The sequence below is a fragment of the Antedon bifida genome, chromosome 8 (assembly GCF_963402885.1).
Source record: "Antedon bifida chromosome 8, ecAntBifi1.1, whole genome shotgun sequence".
NCBI lineage: Eukaryota > Metazoa > Echinodermata > Crinoidea > Comatulida > Antedonidae > Antedon > Antedon bifida.
Window position 1 is genome coordinate 16,306,941 of NC_136233.1, and position 13,016 is coordinate 16,319,956.

At 33.3% G+C, this 13,016-nt stretch overlaps 1 protein-coding gene across 3 annotated transcripts in view; it reads right to left on the reverse strand.

Moving 5' to 3' along the window:
* LOC144850653 (putative phospholipid-transporting ATPase IIB) overlaps positions 1 to 13,016 on the reverse strand; it is a 28,848-nt gene that overhangs the window by 7,126 nt on the left and 8,706 nt on the right. For all 3 annotated transcript variants that reach the window (XM_078708002.1, XM_078708003.1, XM_078708004.1), the window contains exons 4-17: positions 12,713 to 12,826; positions 12,261 to 12,428; positions 12,081 to 12,132; positions 11,785 to 11,879; positions 11,167 to 11,320; positions 10,829 to 10,995; positions 9,928 to 10,164; positions 9,078 to 9,386; positions 8,448 to 8,609; positions 8,219 to 8,311; positions 7,802 to 7,885; positions 6,977 to 7,147; positions 6,256 to 6,444; positions 5,517 to 5,661 (exon numbers count right to left, since the gene is read on the reverse strand). In XM_078708002.1, the coding sequence (XP_078564128.1) occupies positions 5,517 to 5,661; positions 6,256 to 6,444; positions 6,977 to 7,147; positions 7,802 to 7,885; positions 8,219 to 8,311; positions 8,448 to 8,609; positions 9,078 to 9,386; positions 9,928 to 10,164; positions 10,829 to 10,995; positions 11,167 to 11,320; positions 11,785 to 11,879; positions 12,081 to 12,132; positions 12,261 to 12,428; positions 12,713 to 12,826 (2,140 nt within the window). The remainder of the gene's footprint in view (positions 1 to 5,516; positions 5,662 to 6,255; positions 6,445 to 6,976; positions 7,148 to 7,801; positions 7,886 to 8,218; positions 8,312 to 8,447; positions 8,610 to 9,077; positions 9,387 to 9,927; positions 10,165 to 10,828; positions 10,996 to 11,166; positions 11,321 to 11,784; positions 11,880 to 12,080; positions 12,133 to 12,260; positions 12,429 to 12,712; positions 12,827 to 13,016) is intronic.

Consider the following 13,016-nt stretch of genomic DNA (forward strand, 5'->3'; position numbering starts at 1 on the left):
CATATTTGGGCACATCAAGCTAGTTTGATAGTGTAAACAGAGCTTTAGCATGTTTCATTACGTGTCCACATGTGTTTATTCTTTGCACCTCCAGGTTTTACATCTTGACAGATCAGTTTAATTGAGTACAGATTTATGGTATCGCATGGCCAGACGAGATATAAAAAATGACATTTATTCTCATGGTGTAATGCCCTGTCTGACACAGTTTGATGCTATGTGAATGTGGTAATGATTTTATATTAGTTAAGTCTAGTGGCCAAGCGGTTATGACACTAGCAGTATAAGCCAAAGTAACAATATCGGATCAATATCCTCTAAACCATAATTCTGGTGGTAGAACAAATCTTTTGTATATACAGTAGACTTCAAATGAAGGCTCCAGGAAAGTACTGTAGGGTGTAATAGTGGCGATTATAATTAATTTAATGACATTTCAATATTGATCATAACCATATACCATATGGAATGCCCACTTTAAACCGACTTTGGAAAATTGTTCCCTAATAATGTAATTTTTAACTGTAATTTGTTATAACAATCTGAAGTATATGCCTTTTTTTAAAGTCGTTTGTATTTGTCACTACCATATTTGGTAGTTTTATATTGTAGACAGAGCTTAAGAATAATAAAAATGCCAACCTTTCCAACGATACCAACACCTACATTATTGTTTTTTATTTGTTTTGCCTGCATATGGTTGGTCCTCTAAGCTGTAACCTGGGATGTTTGTTCAATGTTACATTCTTATGTTTTTATTTGAAATAAAGGATGATTTTACAATGGATTAATTAATCAAAGATCATACAAGATGGTCAATTCAGAAAAGCATTTTTATACTTAAACATTGTTTTCAGCGGATCATGTTATTTATCAAAGTCTACAAAATTAAATATAGCATAGCAAACAACTATGATAACAAAATGTGGGATTTGTCTATAGACAAAAAAAATATAGCATTTTTCAAAAATATATATATAAATCTGTCAAGAGTAGAAAGCAAATAACATCAAGTCACATACTAGCCGCATTTCTTCAACCATAAAGGTGATAGAGCTTTGACTTCAAATTAAGCACTATATACTTTTGTTTTTCCTTTTTTGATTTATAGCACACTTTGCATCCACACATCTGGGAAGAAATGTTAACTCTACCCCCTTGACACTATGTTTTATGAATAAGCAATAACATTTATGTCTAAAAATGTTGCTTCAAGATTGAGACCAAAGCACTATGTAGTGTGTCAATAAAATGTCTTTTTTTAAAGATTCCAACATTCTTTCTCTATGCGACCCTACTGTTATGCACAGGGGAGGATCGAAAATAGTCAAAATAGATATCAAAAGTAGTTCCTAAAGTTCATTTAATCTGTAAAAGGAGAGAACTAGCACTTCAACCACATCGGATCCTGATCCATGAGTATTTTTGTATTTTTTAAAAGAAAGAAAGATGTATTTGTAGGCCTACTAATACAAAACTAATTCAAGTGGGTAATGGGCTGATAAGCCATTTTGGCCCTTGAGTATAAGCTTATCCAATCCTGTGTTTAGAGATGGGATTACACCTAAATCAAATGGTAATATCCAGTAACTGAACTAAAAGTTTTTCAGAAGTGCAAACTTTATAAAGATAAAAATAAACAAGTAAAGTATAACCTATCAATAGAGATTTCCTTTAAATGTAATGGATAAAAACTTTAGCAAACACTAATCCTCCTTCAAAACTCTTAAATGAAACCTAACCATTTTTTCGACATACATAGTAAACACTTAAAATTCAAATAATTGCAGTAGATGGTACATAATTGATTTGGCTGAAATTTAAGCTGTTAAAATCAACAATAATCTCTTAAAATCTGTTAAAAGCCTCTATTGTAGCCATGCTTCTCATAGTAGATTATAAATAGAACTCAAATAAAGTTTTTAATGGTTGACTGGATATAATTACTGGGTGAATATACACTATATAAATGAGAAATATTTGCAACCATTTTGTCAATGAAAGACTAAACAAATTGAACCTATTTTCATTGTATTTTCATTGTAAATTTCTCAGCTAGGGTAGCTGGGTTTCTATGGGTTTTCTATGGATAATAGTATTATAGGTAAGAAGGAGTGTTTAAAAAAAAAAAGGAGTACAGTACTGTACTACACTAGTAGGCCTACACCATTACATTTTCATATACCCTAGTATAGTATATTAGTGCTGGTGTACTGCACATACGTGGGTACTATTTCTATCCAAATAAATAATGTAATTTAATATACAGTAAAGTGCTGCACACATTTTATTATTTTAATTTAAGAGTAAAGTTTGAGGCAATTAAACTGACCTGGTTTCATTTTTGTCAACTTTTAAGGAACGAAAAAATATTTTAGATTCACAAATTTCAGCTGTATTCAACTGCAATTAATTACTTAATTAAGATTAATATTTAACCTATGTTGATTGTTTCCTTTTGTTTCTTTCAGTTTTATTTCATCAAAATATTTGGAAAGTATGTATCAAGTCTTGTGTGCTATATTTGTCTTGCAAATGGATTGTCACCAACATCTAAAAGACAAATTTACCATTGTATCGAAAATACTTGGAAATTTGTCAAAAAATAAACAATGTTTGATCAAATTACAGTTGTTATTATTAATATTTCATTTTTTTTTACTTGGCAATATCATTTTGTATGGTAGTTTGGAAAAAACATTACCATAAGGCAATTTCTTTGATTTTTGATCTGGGCGACAAAACACAACAGGGTTCATATGAGTTGAAAATGTTTATAATTAAACGAGTTCACACAATCAACATGGGAATTCAATTTTACAGCTGGTAAACAGGTTTTGTAGCATTGCCAAGTGTGAACTAAAGCTTTTATTTATCCACTGGAAAATATTACAAGTATGGAGTTTCTTTATGGCTCACACTGTGGGTTTTGGGTGGGATAGTTATTTTTAAACTAAATATCATTTATGATATAAATTGAGCATAGCTTTCTACCAGTCAGAAAGGACGACAATTTGAAGACAAAAACAAATATTTTAGCGAGTGAGTGGCTGAGCAGTGGAGTGGTACTGTAATTAAATAGCCATAACATTGGCAAGGGTTCAAGGCTCACTTGCTCCATGGTTCTGGTGGTAGAATGGACTGGATAAGGACTATAAACCGTAGGTTAAGTGTACACATCTAGCTCATGTGCACTTAATACAGAACCTAATGCATCTTTCGAGATGAGTAGGGGGTTACTAGTGTACTAGTACACACAGTCACTGTCACTCACAGCCCTATGGGAATCCAGTCTTTGACAGACGAAGTCACAGACCCAGTATAAACATAAAAAAAAGGCAAGAACACTAAGGGAGATTCGAACCAGACAATAACAAAAAAAATGGTGAGACCATGGAGAGACAAGAAACCTGGAAGACGGACATTCTTGCAAAAATGAAACTCAAATTGAATTAAAATTGTTGATTTTCCTGTTTTAATTAAGCCTCAAGTTCTTCCTCAAGGAAGAAATGAGTGTACAGTAAATAGCCGGCCCGGTCTGTACACAAATATTGGGGTGAATCCCTAATTACTCAAATTTCAATGCTGGAGTGCAGGAAAAGATCAATATCAATACGTATAAACAACATCTATTTTGGCATTGGTGCCACTAACTGGTCTACATTTTAATTTCTTCGTCTCCAAATTATAATATTAATGAGAGCTATATCCGAACAAAACACGTGTTTATAAAATTTAACAGCTGAATCTTATTAAAATAGACTCATCCTTCGGATTAATCGGCGCTGATTAAAAGATTTAAATCATGAAATCGTATTTGAGGAAACAAAACTAAACATGCAAACAATTATACAGTAATTCATGTTATGAAAAAGGTCCGCTAAAACGTTCTCAACTATCAATATTTAGGATGTCACGATGTTGATTAATTTAAACATGTCTGATAAAATGTTCTCATCTATATTTAGGATGACGTCAATTAAATATTTTTGGAATCAACATGACAGGATTTGTTAATGAACATGAGTGATAAAAAACTTACGCTTAATTATATATTATTTCATCAGCGAGGCCACTCATAAAAAACATATATATTCTAAAGCATGGGGAATGAGAAAATCCAGTAGGACACTATTTAGTTATTACAACTTACATTAACCAAACTATACATAGTATAGAAATATATAGATTTTAAACTATAGACATATAGATTTGAACCAGGGACCTTATAATTGCAGGTAAACCACCAAGCTAGATTACCACTACTAGTATTGTGAGATATGGCACCCAGAAACTGTAAACATTTTACATGAGTGTCTGAAAATTAAGTTGTAAATTCACACATGGGCTGGTCTGGTGAACAAAGCCAATAAACATGTGTTTCACCACATGGATTTAAAAAACAGATGTTTATATGATGATAAGGTATTAAAACCATTATAAACATCAGTTCAACAGAAAATTATTAATAATGAATAAAAGGAATTTCAGAATAAAAAAATATTAAATTCTTATTATTATTTTATTTTGGCAAATTGCCAAAGATTTCTCTGGATGCATTCACACAGGACAAACATAAACACAAGATAATAAATTATGACATCAGATAAGATTTGAACCAAGAATCCAAGGGTTGGTATAGCCAAATATCTCATACCACCAAGCCATTCTCTATGTTGGATTGAAAATAGCTGGGATGGTAGCAGGCAGGGAAGTATTTAATGCCCAAGAAATGAAATGTCAAAAAGGCAAATGGTTACTATGCCATGCAATAGTACACTGACTTGTGCCTAAAGGTAGGTAGTCGAAGTGTTAGTGTCCAATATCATCATTTTTTAGAATGTAGGCTGGTGTGAGATTCTTAGTGATCTAAATTGCTCATTATAAAGTATGCAACTTTATGGTGCTAATGGTATTTATCAAAAGAAATGGAGTCAATACTTCCAAAACTGGACAAATGATTTCATACAGTGAACTCCCTATTAAATGCATTTTGAAATTAAATAAATATACTTTATCCTCAAAAAGAGCCATATGTAAAGAGTTACAACAGTAGATTAGAAGCCGTTTTGACGCAAACTGCGCCACCACATTATGAAATTTTAGAGACTCATTCATCATTTCATTTGTGATAATTTGCCTTTATTATTTAATATTATTCATACCTTTTTAAGTTTACAAATATGTCCACAACACTGTATTACTTTTTTAGTCAGCAAAGCATACATTATGAATTAAAAATATTACACAATTGTTATTAATAGGACGTAGTTATGAGATGTTTCATTCCAAAATCAATCAAACTTTAAAATGTACTAGCATATGTGCACGCAATTATTCTTTGCTGCAAGTACTTCTGTACATCGTAACTCTTTATATATATGGCTCTGATCATCAAAAGAGTTTACTGCCCTCTATATAACAAGGATCAATACTACAGCCTGCCACACAATAAACATATTTTCACACAAATAATGAATACAATTAAGTTCCAATAAAGACAATTTGCAACTCACCTATTGCACATGTTCTCTTGCCTGTGTGGGTCCTAATTAAATGGACAATACTAGCTTTTTGCGTCGGAGAACATCGACATACAACAACCGCAGGACACTGTACGGCTAATTCCATAAATTCATGTTCGTAATAACGTAAACAAACCTGAAGAAATGAAATTATATGAGGTGCAAACATTTTTTTTTGTTTAAACATTTCACAATTTCTAAAATCACCTAGCAGAACTATGGAGTTTTTACACAATGTTGTGCAAGTGTGATAGATACTGTACATATGTGACACACAATTTTCCTATGTACATATCTGGCTCATGTGCACTTTAAAGAACATCTTTCAAGACCAGTATGGGGTTATCCCAATGTACTAGTATACAAACAGCCACTGTCACACACAGACACTTATCATAACTCATCAAGAGGGCCCTTTGATTGTCAGCATACACGGTTTAGGGTAACCCTCTATAAATAAGGTAAATAAAATAAAAATTAGAGTAATATAAAATATAACATCTCTATATGGCATGTTATGGGTTTAAATATTATCTTTCCCTATTGTTCTTGACCCTGCATTGGTCAAGCTACAGTTACATTTCCTGTAAATATAATTTACTAATATATTACATAATTAAAACCTATTGTGTAAAACAATATAGGGGAAAATATTTGTGCTGGAATGGTCAATTACCTCTTATTGAATATTTAATTTTTAAAAGAAAACAAATGGAATGTTTTGGCTTACATCTAGAGAGTCTCCGAGTATAACTAAGACGTTGTCGCTCTTTTTACGGAATGCATTCAACTCAAGATGCGCCTCGGACCGATTAGCTATGTTTTTGAATGTATATATATCTTGTGTACGGCCAACAAGACGAGAACTCTTTGCAATACATGTTGCTGTTTCCAGCTTATCCCCTGTCAACATCCAAATCTGTAATGGAAAATAATACAGTATTAGTTATTGTCGCTCGGTGTTTAACGTACCTCTAATCCCAAGGTTCAATCCTTACCTAGTGTAACTCTTGACTGTTAATTCACTCCTAAGCCCAAAATGAGACTTAATTTATAAGCATATCTATCTTGTAATTGGTGAGTTACTTGCTGTTAAATGTCTAAACAATGCAAAGAGTCAGGTTTCTTCCACGACGATGTTTATTTGAAAGGGCATGTGGCGCAGTGTGTTGGACGTTGGATTACTGATCGTGAGATCATGGGTTCGAATCAACTTTCACCACATTGCTTGTGTCCTAGGCAAGACACCTGCATGTGCCTCTCTCCACCCAGGTGTATAAAATAGGTACCGGTTAGATCAAGACACAACTTTGCGCTGATTACTAGCTGCATTATGGGAGTATGTTTCCATACGTGTTTGATCACAAAAATAATGTGCAACGCATTGAGAGCTTGCTTATATACGCTATATAAGAATGAACTATCATTATTATTATGCTTTCAGCACCTACCTTGATACCAGCATTGCGAAGTAACTCAAGTGTAGGCCTAACATCTTGTTGGAGCTTATCCTCAACTCCTGTCAGGCACAGAAGCTCCATATCCCTCTCAAGGCTTTCAATAACAGCTGCTACTTTACTAGCACGGTCTATCATGCTTAGCTTAGCATGGTTGTAACGACTCTGAAATAGAAAGAAACATAGATAAATATTATTATGTATTAAGAATAGAGTATTGAATGGAGTTCTGGCTTGGTGGTTATGATGCTTGGCTACCACTCAAAGGGTCCTGGGTTCAAGTCCCATCACATGTCATGTCTCCACTACCAAAGACTTGTAATAAGACTTTGTTTATGTAAAGCATCTTGTGTATATGTTTGTCTTGTGAACCTCTGAGGGTCCCTAATGATCAGTAATTGCTGGATGGATCACCCTCATTAAATATGGTCAAAAAAAAAAATAGAGCAAAGGTGGTTTTTAAAAATTGAACATGTTGAGATATTTAACCCTGCATTTATCTCAATATTTGTAGAGGCCCCAGACAATATGTTATGGTGTCTCTGTTGCTTTTGGGGTCCCAGGACATGTTGTCGAACAAATAAATGAAATTAAATGAAAAGCAGTACATTTAAAATTTGCATCCCCCTTCACTGTAATTTTTTTTACATAGTAAATAAATCAATAAAACAATTTTTGGTCAATAAATATTTCTTGAAATGAAATCAAAACTAACTGAACCCCATCAACAGTCTACCTTTAAATTGGTATAAATAAGTATCTATTTATTTCTGCTAATTGCATATAAATTGTAATACTTATGTTCAATATGGTATTTACCTCAAAATCACTATACTGGTCTTCTGTTAATTTCTTCTTGCCTACCACTAGAGTTCGAAGGCCTTCTCTTGCCATATTTCCACACTGTAATCATACAAAAACACACAAAAAATCAAAAATTTTTTTTGGTCACATAATGTTTGACAGTGTAGACAAAGCTTTAGCACAGTTGTGTTTGACCTTACCAGGTACCCATTTATACACCTGGGTGTAGAGAAGCAAACGTAAATAAAGTGTCATGCCTAGGGATACAAGCAATGCGTAAAGCATTGGACTTGGAACTCCCGATCTCATGATCAGTAGGCCAACATCCAAGACACTGCGCCACACGCCCTTACATAAGTATGTGCTTTATTTATGTTCCGATATCTTTTTTTGTATATATATTTGATATATATTTCTGATGGACTCACTCACCTCCTCTTCCAACCAATCATTATACTGCACAATAGAACCCATTACTGTATCTGCACCTTTCATATAAAATAAAATACTTCCTGTCTTCTCTTCCTAAAAAGAAAATTTGGAACAAAATACAACAGTGTAAACACTAACAAGACTAAATTTTATTATAAATATTAATCATCAAGTTTTATAAAAATATTATATCCTAACAATATCTACAGAATGTTCAAGAAATGTTTACCCTAACGATAATTCCCATTCGTTTGCTCTCGGATGTGAATGGGAAGATTTGGAGAATTGTGTATAAAATCAGTTCCCCTTGTGGAGTACGCAACTGCATCGTGGTCAGGTCACGCTTCACTAGAGCCACACCCACGCTCTCAGTCCATGAGACAAGAGCAACCTAGATAAATTGATGACAAGTTAATGACAAAAATATCGATTTGTGTTTGTTTAAAAAGAGAAGAATTAACAAAATGTGTTTAAAAAATTTATATTTGAGATTTAAATTGCACTAGTTGGTGGATTACACATTTAATAACATGGTCGTCTACTTTAAACTCTGTTTACACTATCAAACTAGTTTGATTAAAAATGTGTGATGTGCCCTAATATGGTAGTGATATGCCTAAATATGGTAGTGATATGATGTCATCGTGTCCATATATATATATCACTTTTATTCAATTCAATAACATCTATATGTAATATCTCGTGCCCAAAGGCCAAATTTCTAGTTACAAATTAAACATGCACAGAGACATGGGCATATCCCATTTTTTGGCACTAAAGTTTGATAGTGTAGACAGAGCTTTAAAGGTAGGCTTATGTATAGTCATTGTAGAAATGGTACGACTGACTGACCACATACCTCATCTGGACTAGAAGCTTGGTATACAACATTAACATTTTGATCGCGGTCAGCTTCCACAGTCTCCGACATCTCAACATCATCATCTTCGTAGACCGGTGTCACGTTATGGCACAGCGCGATTGCTTTGACCGCTTCGTAGCATCTGGTCACCACGGTGCGTCTCGTAGTTGACTTTCTGGCAGGAGTAGCACCGGGCGTTGATGTGCCATGTTTTGTTTGTGAAAACGCTGTTAGTAGATGAGCACTCATCTCGTCCATTGACTCTTGACCGAAGGCTACTGTACCAAGGTGAAGTTTCTTAAATATCTAAAAAAGATTTATAAAAATGTATTCAACTGTTTTAAACTTCAACTCAAACGATATTTGGCTAGATAAATTTTTATTTCTTTTTATCCATTTACCATTTCAACGATTTTAAATTTTAATGTATAGATTTTATATACTTAACTTTATATGTTTATATTTGTATGTTTTTTTGAAGGCCCTTAATAATTCCTTCACTGGAACTGGATAGGCTAGACTCATTAAATATGGTAATAAATAAATTAATAAATAAATTCATATTACTCTATTTTAAAAACTTAAAAGTCTTTAAAAAATAACTGATTTATTTTTAGTATTAAATTAAATATTTGTTTATTTCAATTCATCTATGATAAATAACTACAGTAGTAGAACCCCCTATAGTGGGGACTCAACAAAGTGTAATGATGTCCCCTGAAAAGCGGGACATATAATTCCTCTTATTTGTTTTATGAGAAAGTGACTGGTGTCCTTGAATAGCTGTGTCCCAAAGGTTGTACTATACTTGAATTAGAGACACAAAACACAACTACCTTAAACTTACCATTGTATTTTCTGTAAGTGTTCCCGTCTTATCACTGAGCAAGTAAGACACGCGCCCAAGTTCCTCCGGTATTGTCGTCGTCCTCACCACCGTGTCTGGTATGTCTTTGTCACGTTGAATTAACAGCGAGTAAACAATTTTACCCATATCAAGATTCACTCGCAGACTGAGTGGAATGATGGAAGAGAACAGGAGAACATAACGGAAGAAATAACGATACCATGGGCCGTCAAATCCCTAAAATATATTAGATAATGGTATAAAATGATAAGAAAATGAGCCAAATCTATTTTGAAATATATAAAGACCTCTTTTTCCACTAGGCGAATTTGTTCGTGCGAATCGAAAGCGTCAGCTTATACAAATGAGTAAAGAGGGATTTGGAGGATGGAAGCGTGAATACGCATGCATACAAGCTGACAATTTTGAGTCGCGTGAACAAATGCACCTAATCGGCTTAAGATCAGTTAAGTGGGAGAAACCATAACGGAGTAGGTGAGTTTGCAGAGACCTCCGAGCTGTATGTATGCACAATTTTGAGTCACCCTTCTGGGTGGAATGGAATAAATACACAATCTGTCACTTATTTTAAGAAGAACATTATTTGGTCACAGTTCGAACATTAGATACAGTAACAATTGACAGGTGATGTTTCAACATTGGCTTGTTAGAATAATAATCTTAAGCTCTGTCTACACTATCAAACTTTATGTGACAAAAAAATGTGATGTGCCCATATATGGACATGATGATGTCATATCACTACCATATTTGGGCATATCACTACCATTTTTGGGCACACTTTTTTTGTCAAACTAGTTTGATAGTGTAGACAGAGCTATAGACAACCTCATTTAAATACAATATCCTACAAGCATACAAAAATTAGTTGAATATTCACCTTTAATGCAATCATTACTATAGATAAAACCAATGTTCCAATAAAAAGCACTTTAGTTTGGTTATTGAGTTCCTCGTCGAGTAAGCCTATCTTGGAATGTGGGTAGGACGTGTTCATAACGGCTCTGGATTCTCTGCCTGTGTAAACGACCAACCCAAGGGCTGTGCCTAAAAGAAAGAGGAAAATGCAATAGAAAGATGTGAACAATCAATGGTTTTGATTTCAATTTCATTTTTGTTGCCTTAATTTGCTACTTGTGATAAAAAGTTTTTCTAGTCAATAAAAATAACTGACCCCTCCCTTGCCACCTCCCTACCACTTCACTCCACCAAATTTACCTGATGCAACTACAGTATTGGCCCACAATGTATTCTCTATTGCAAGCGGGTCCTGTTGTGTCATACCATCAGACCGAGTGAAGGTACCCACAAAATTATGAATTGCCTTCTGTGGTTTCTCTGCAAACACATGTGCTTCTATATCGAACATATCCTACAAGAAAAAGCATGTTTACAGTATGGAATTATGATACAAATTAAGGGCATAGTTTATGGACTATACCACTTGTGGAGAGGGGTGTTCAATGAAAATTTCTACTTTTTGAGGTATATCTCGCTCTTCGAGGAGAAAGGGCTATTGTCGATTTATCCAGGTAAGCTAGGCACGAAATAGACTAAGCAGTTTTATCCTTAATATCTTTGAATATAGATCTCTTTCACTCTTCTTAGTAGGCTCAGAGGAAGGCAACATTCTGCTTTACTGCTATTCTAAAGCTCTCTCTACACTATCAAACTTTATGCGACAAAAAATATGATGCGCCCATATATGGACACGATGATGTCATATCCCTACCATATTTGGGCACATTACACTTTTTTTGGATCAAACTAGATAGTGTAGACAGAGCTTTAGACAGCTTATGTCATAGTTTATTGCACACAATATGGTGTTCTTACCTCATCTTTTGGTAATGCTTGACATTGACTGACAGCTAGCCTCAATTTCCAGTCTGTCTCACCATCAAGTTGATCAGTTCTTATAAAACATGAACCTGTCAAATGAATTCAGAAGATTGGAGATTTCAAAACTTTTTTTATATGCACTACTGTATAAGATGGATTTGATTTTAATGTTACAGAAATAGCATTTCATTATTTTTCCATTTTGTAAATTTACCTATAGTATTATACAGTATTGCATTGTTTATTATTAATCTCACTGTATAATAGATGTTTAGGGTACTTTTATTTACCATTTTTCTCTGTTGTTCTCATAAATATCATATCAGCAGGAACTCTTTGATTCTGAAACAAAAAATGGAAGAAAATTAGATTGTGAGAAAGAGAAAATTTTTTTTAAATAAAAAAATCTAAAATTGTATTTTATTTTTTTAAAGCTTCAAAAAATAATTTAAAAATGCAACTCATCTTACCTTTTCGACATATATTAAATCCGACACTTGAATCTCGGAGCTCGGCACTTCTACTATGCCCTTCCGTGTCAACTTCTTGTATTTTTGCGAGTTTACTTCCTTATCCCGCCGAAACCTACGTAAATCATCCAATGCTTCCCGACATACAGTTACAAATATTACAAAACCCTACAAAAATAAATATGGTTTGACATATTGTAAAATACATTAATATTGTATCAAACATTTCTGGTTTTTACTGAAAATGGTCCATAATTTGGTATTTCTGGTCTTTTAATTTGATATATATACAGTGGGTTGGACTACTGCAAGCCATTTCTTTCTGGTGTCTAGAAACCAATTTATATTTACCCAACTATGTTTAAACACAATGAACAAAATTATGTCTAATGATGATGACACATTTTGTAATAATAATTATATAACAATGATTTTCATTGGTGGATACTTACCAGTGGAGCCCAATATGTGTATAAATAACCAATCCGAAGTGATGGTACAAATTGTGATAAAGCAACGAGAAGAAAGTAAAAATTCAGGAAATACTTAAATTGATTGAATAATACCTAAAAAATGAAGAAAATAAATAAAGGTCAAAATTATTATATATTTGTATTCAATTTGCATAAAAAAATTGCAATAAATTGAAAAATAATTTACTGAAAATACCCCAATCCATTTGTTTTCAAATGCATGATTTTGTTATATTTTTAGGTAAGACAATCATAAAAAAATTTATTGTAACTAAAAGAAATA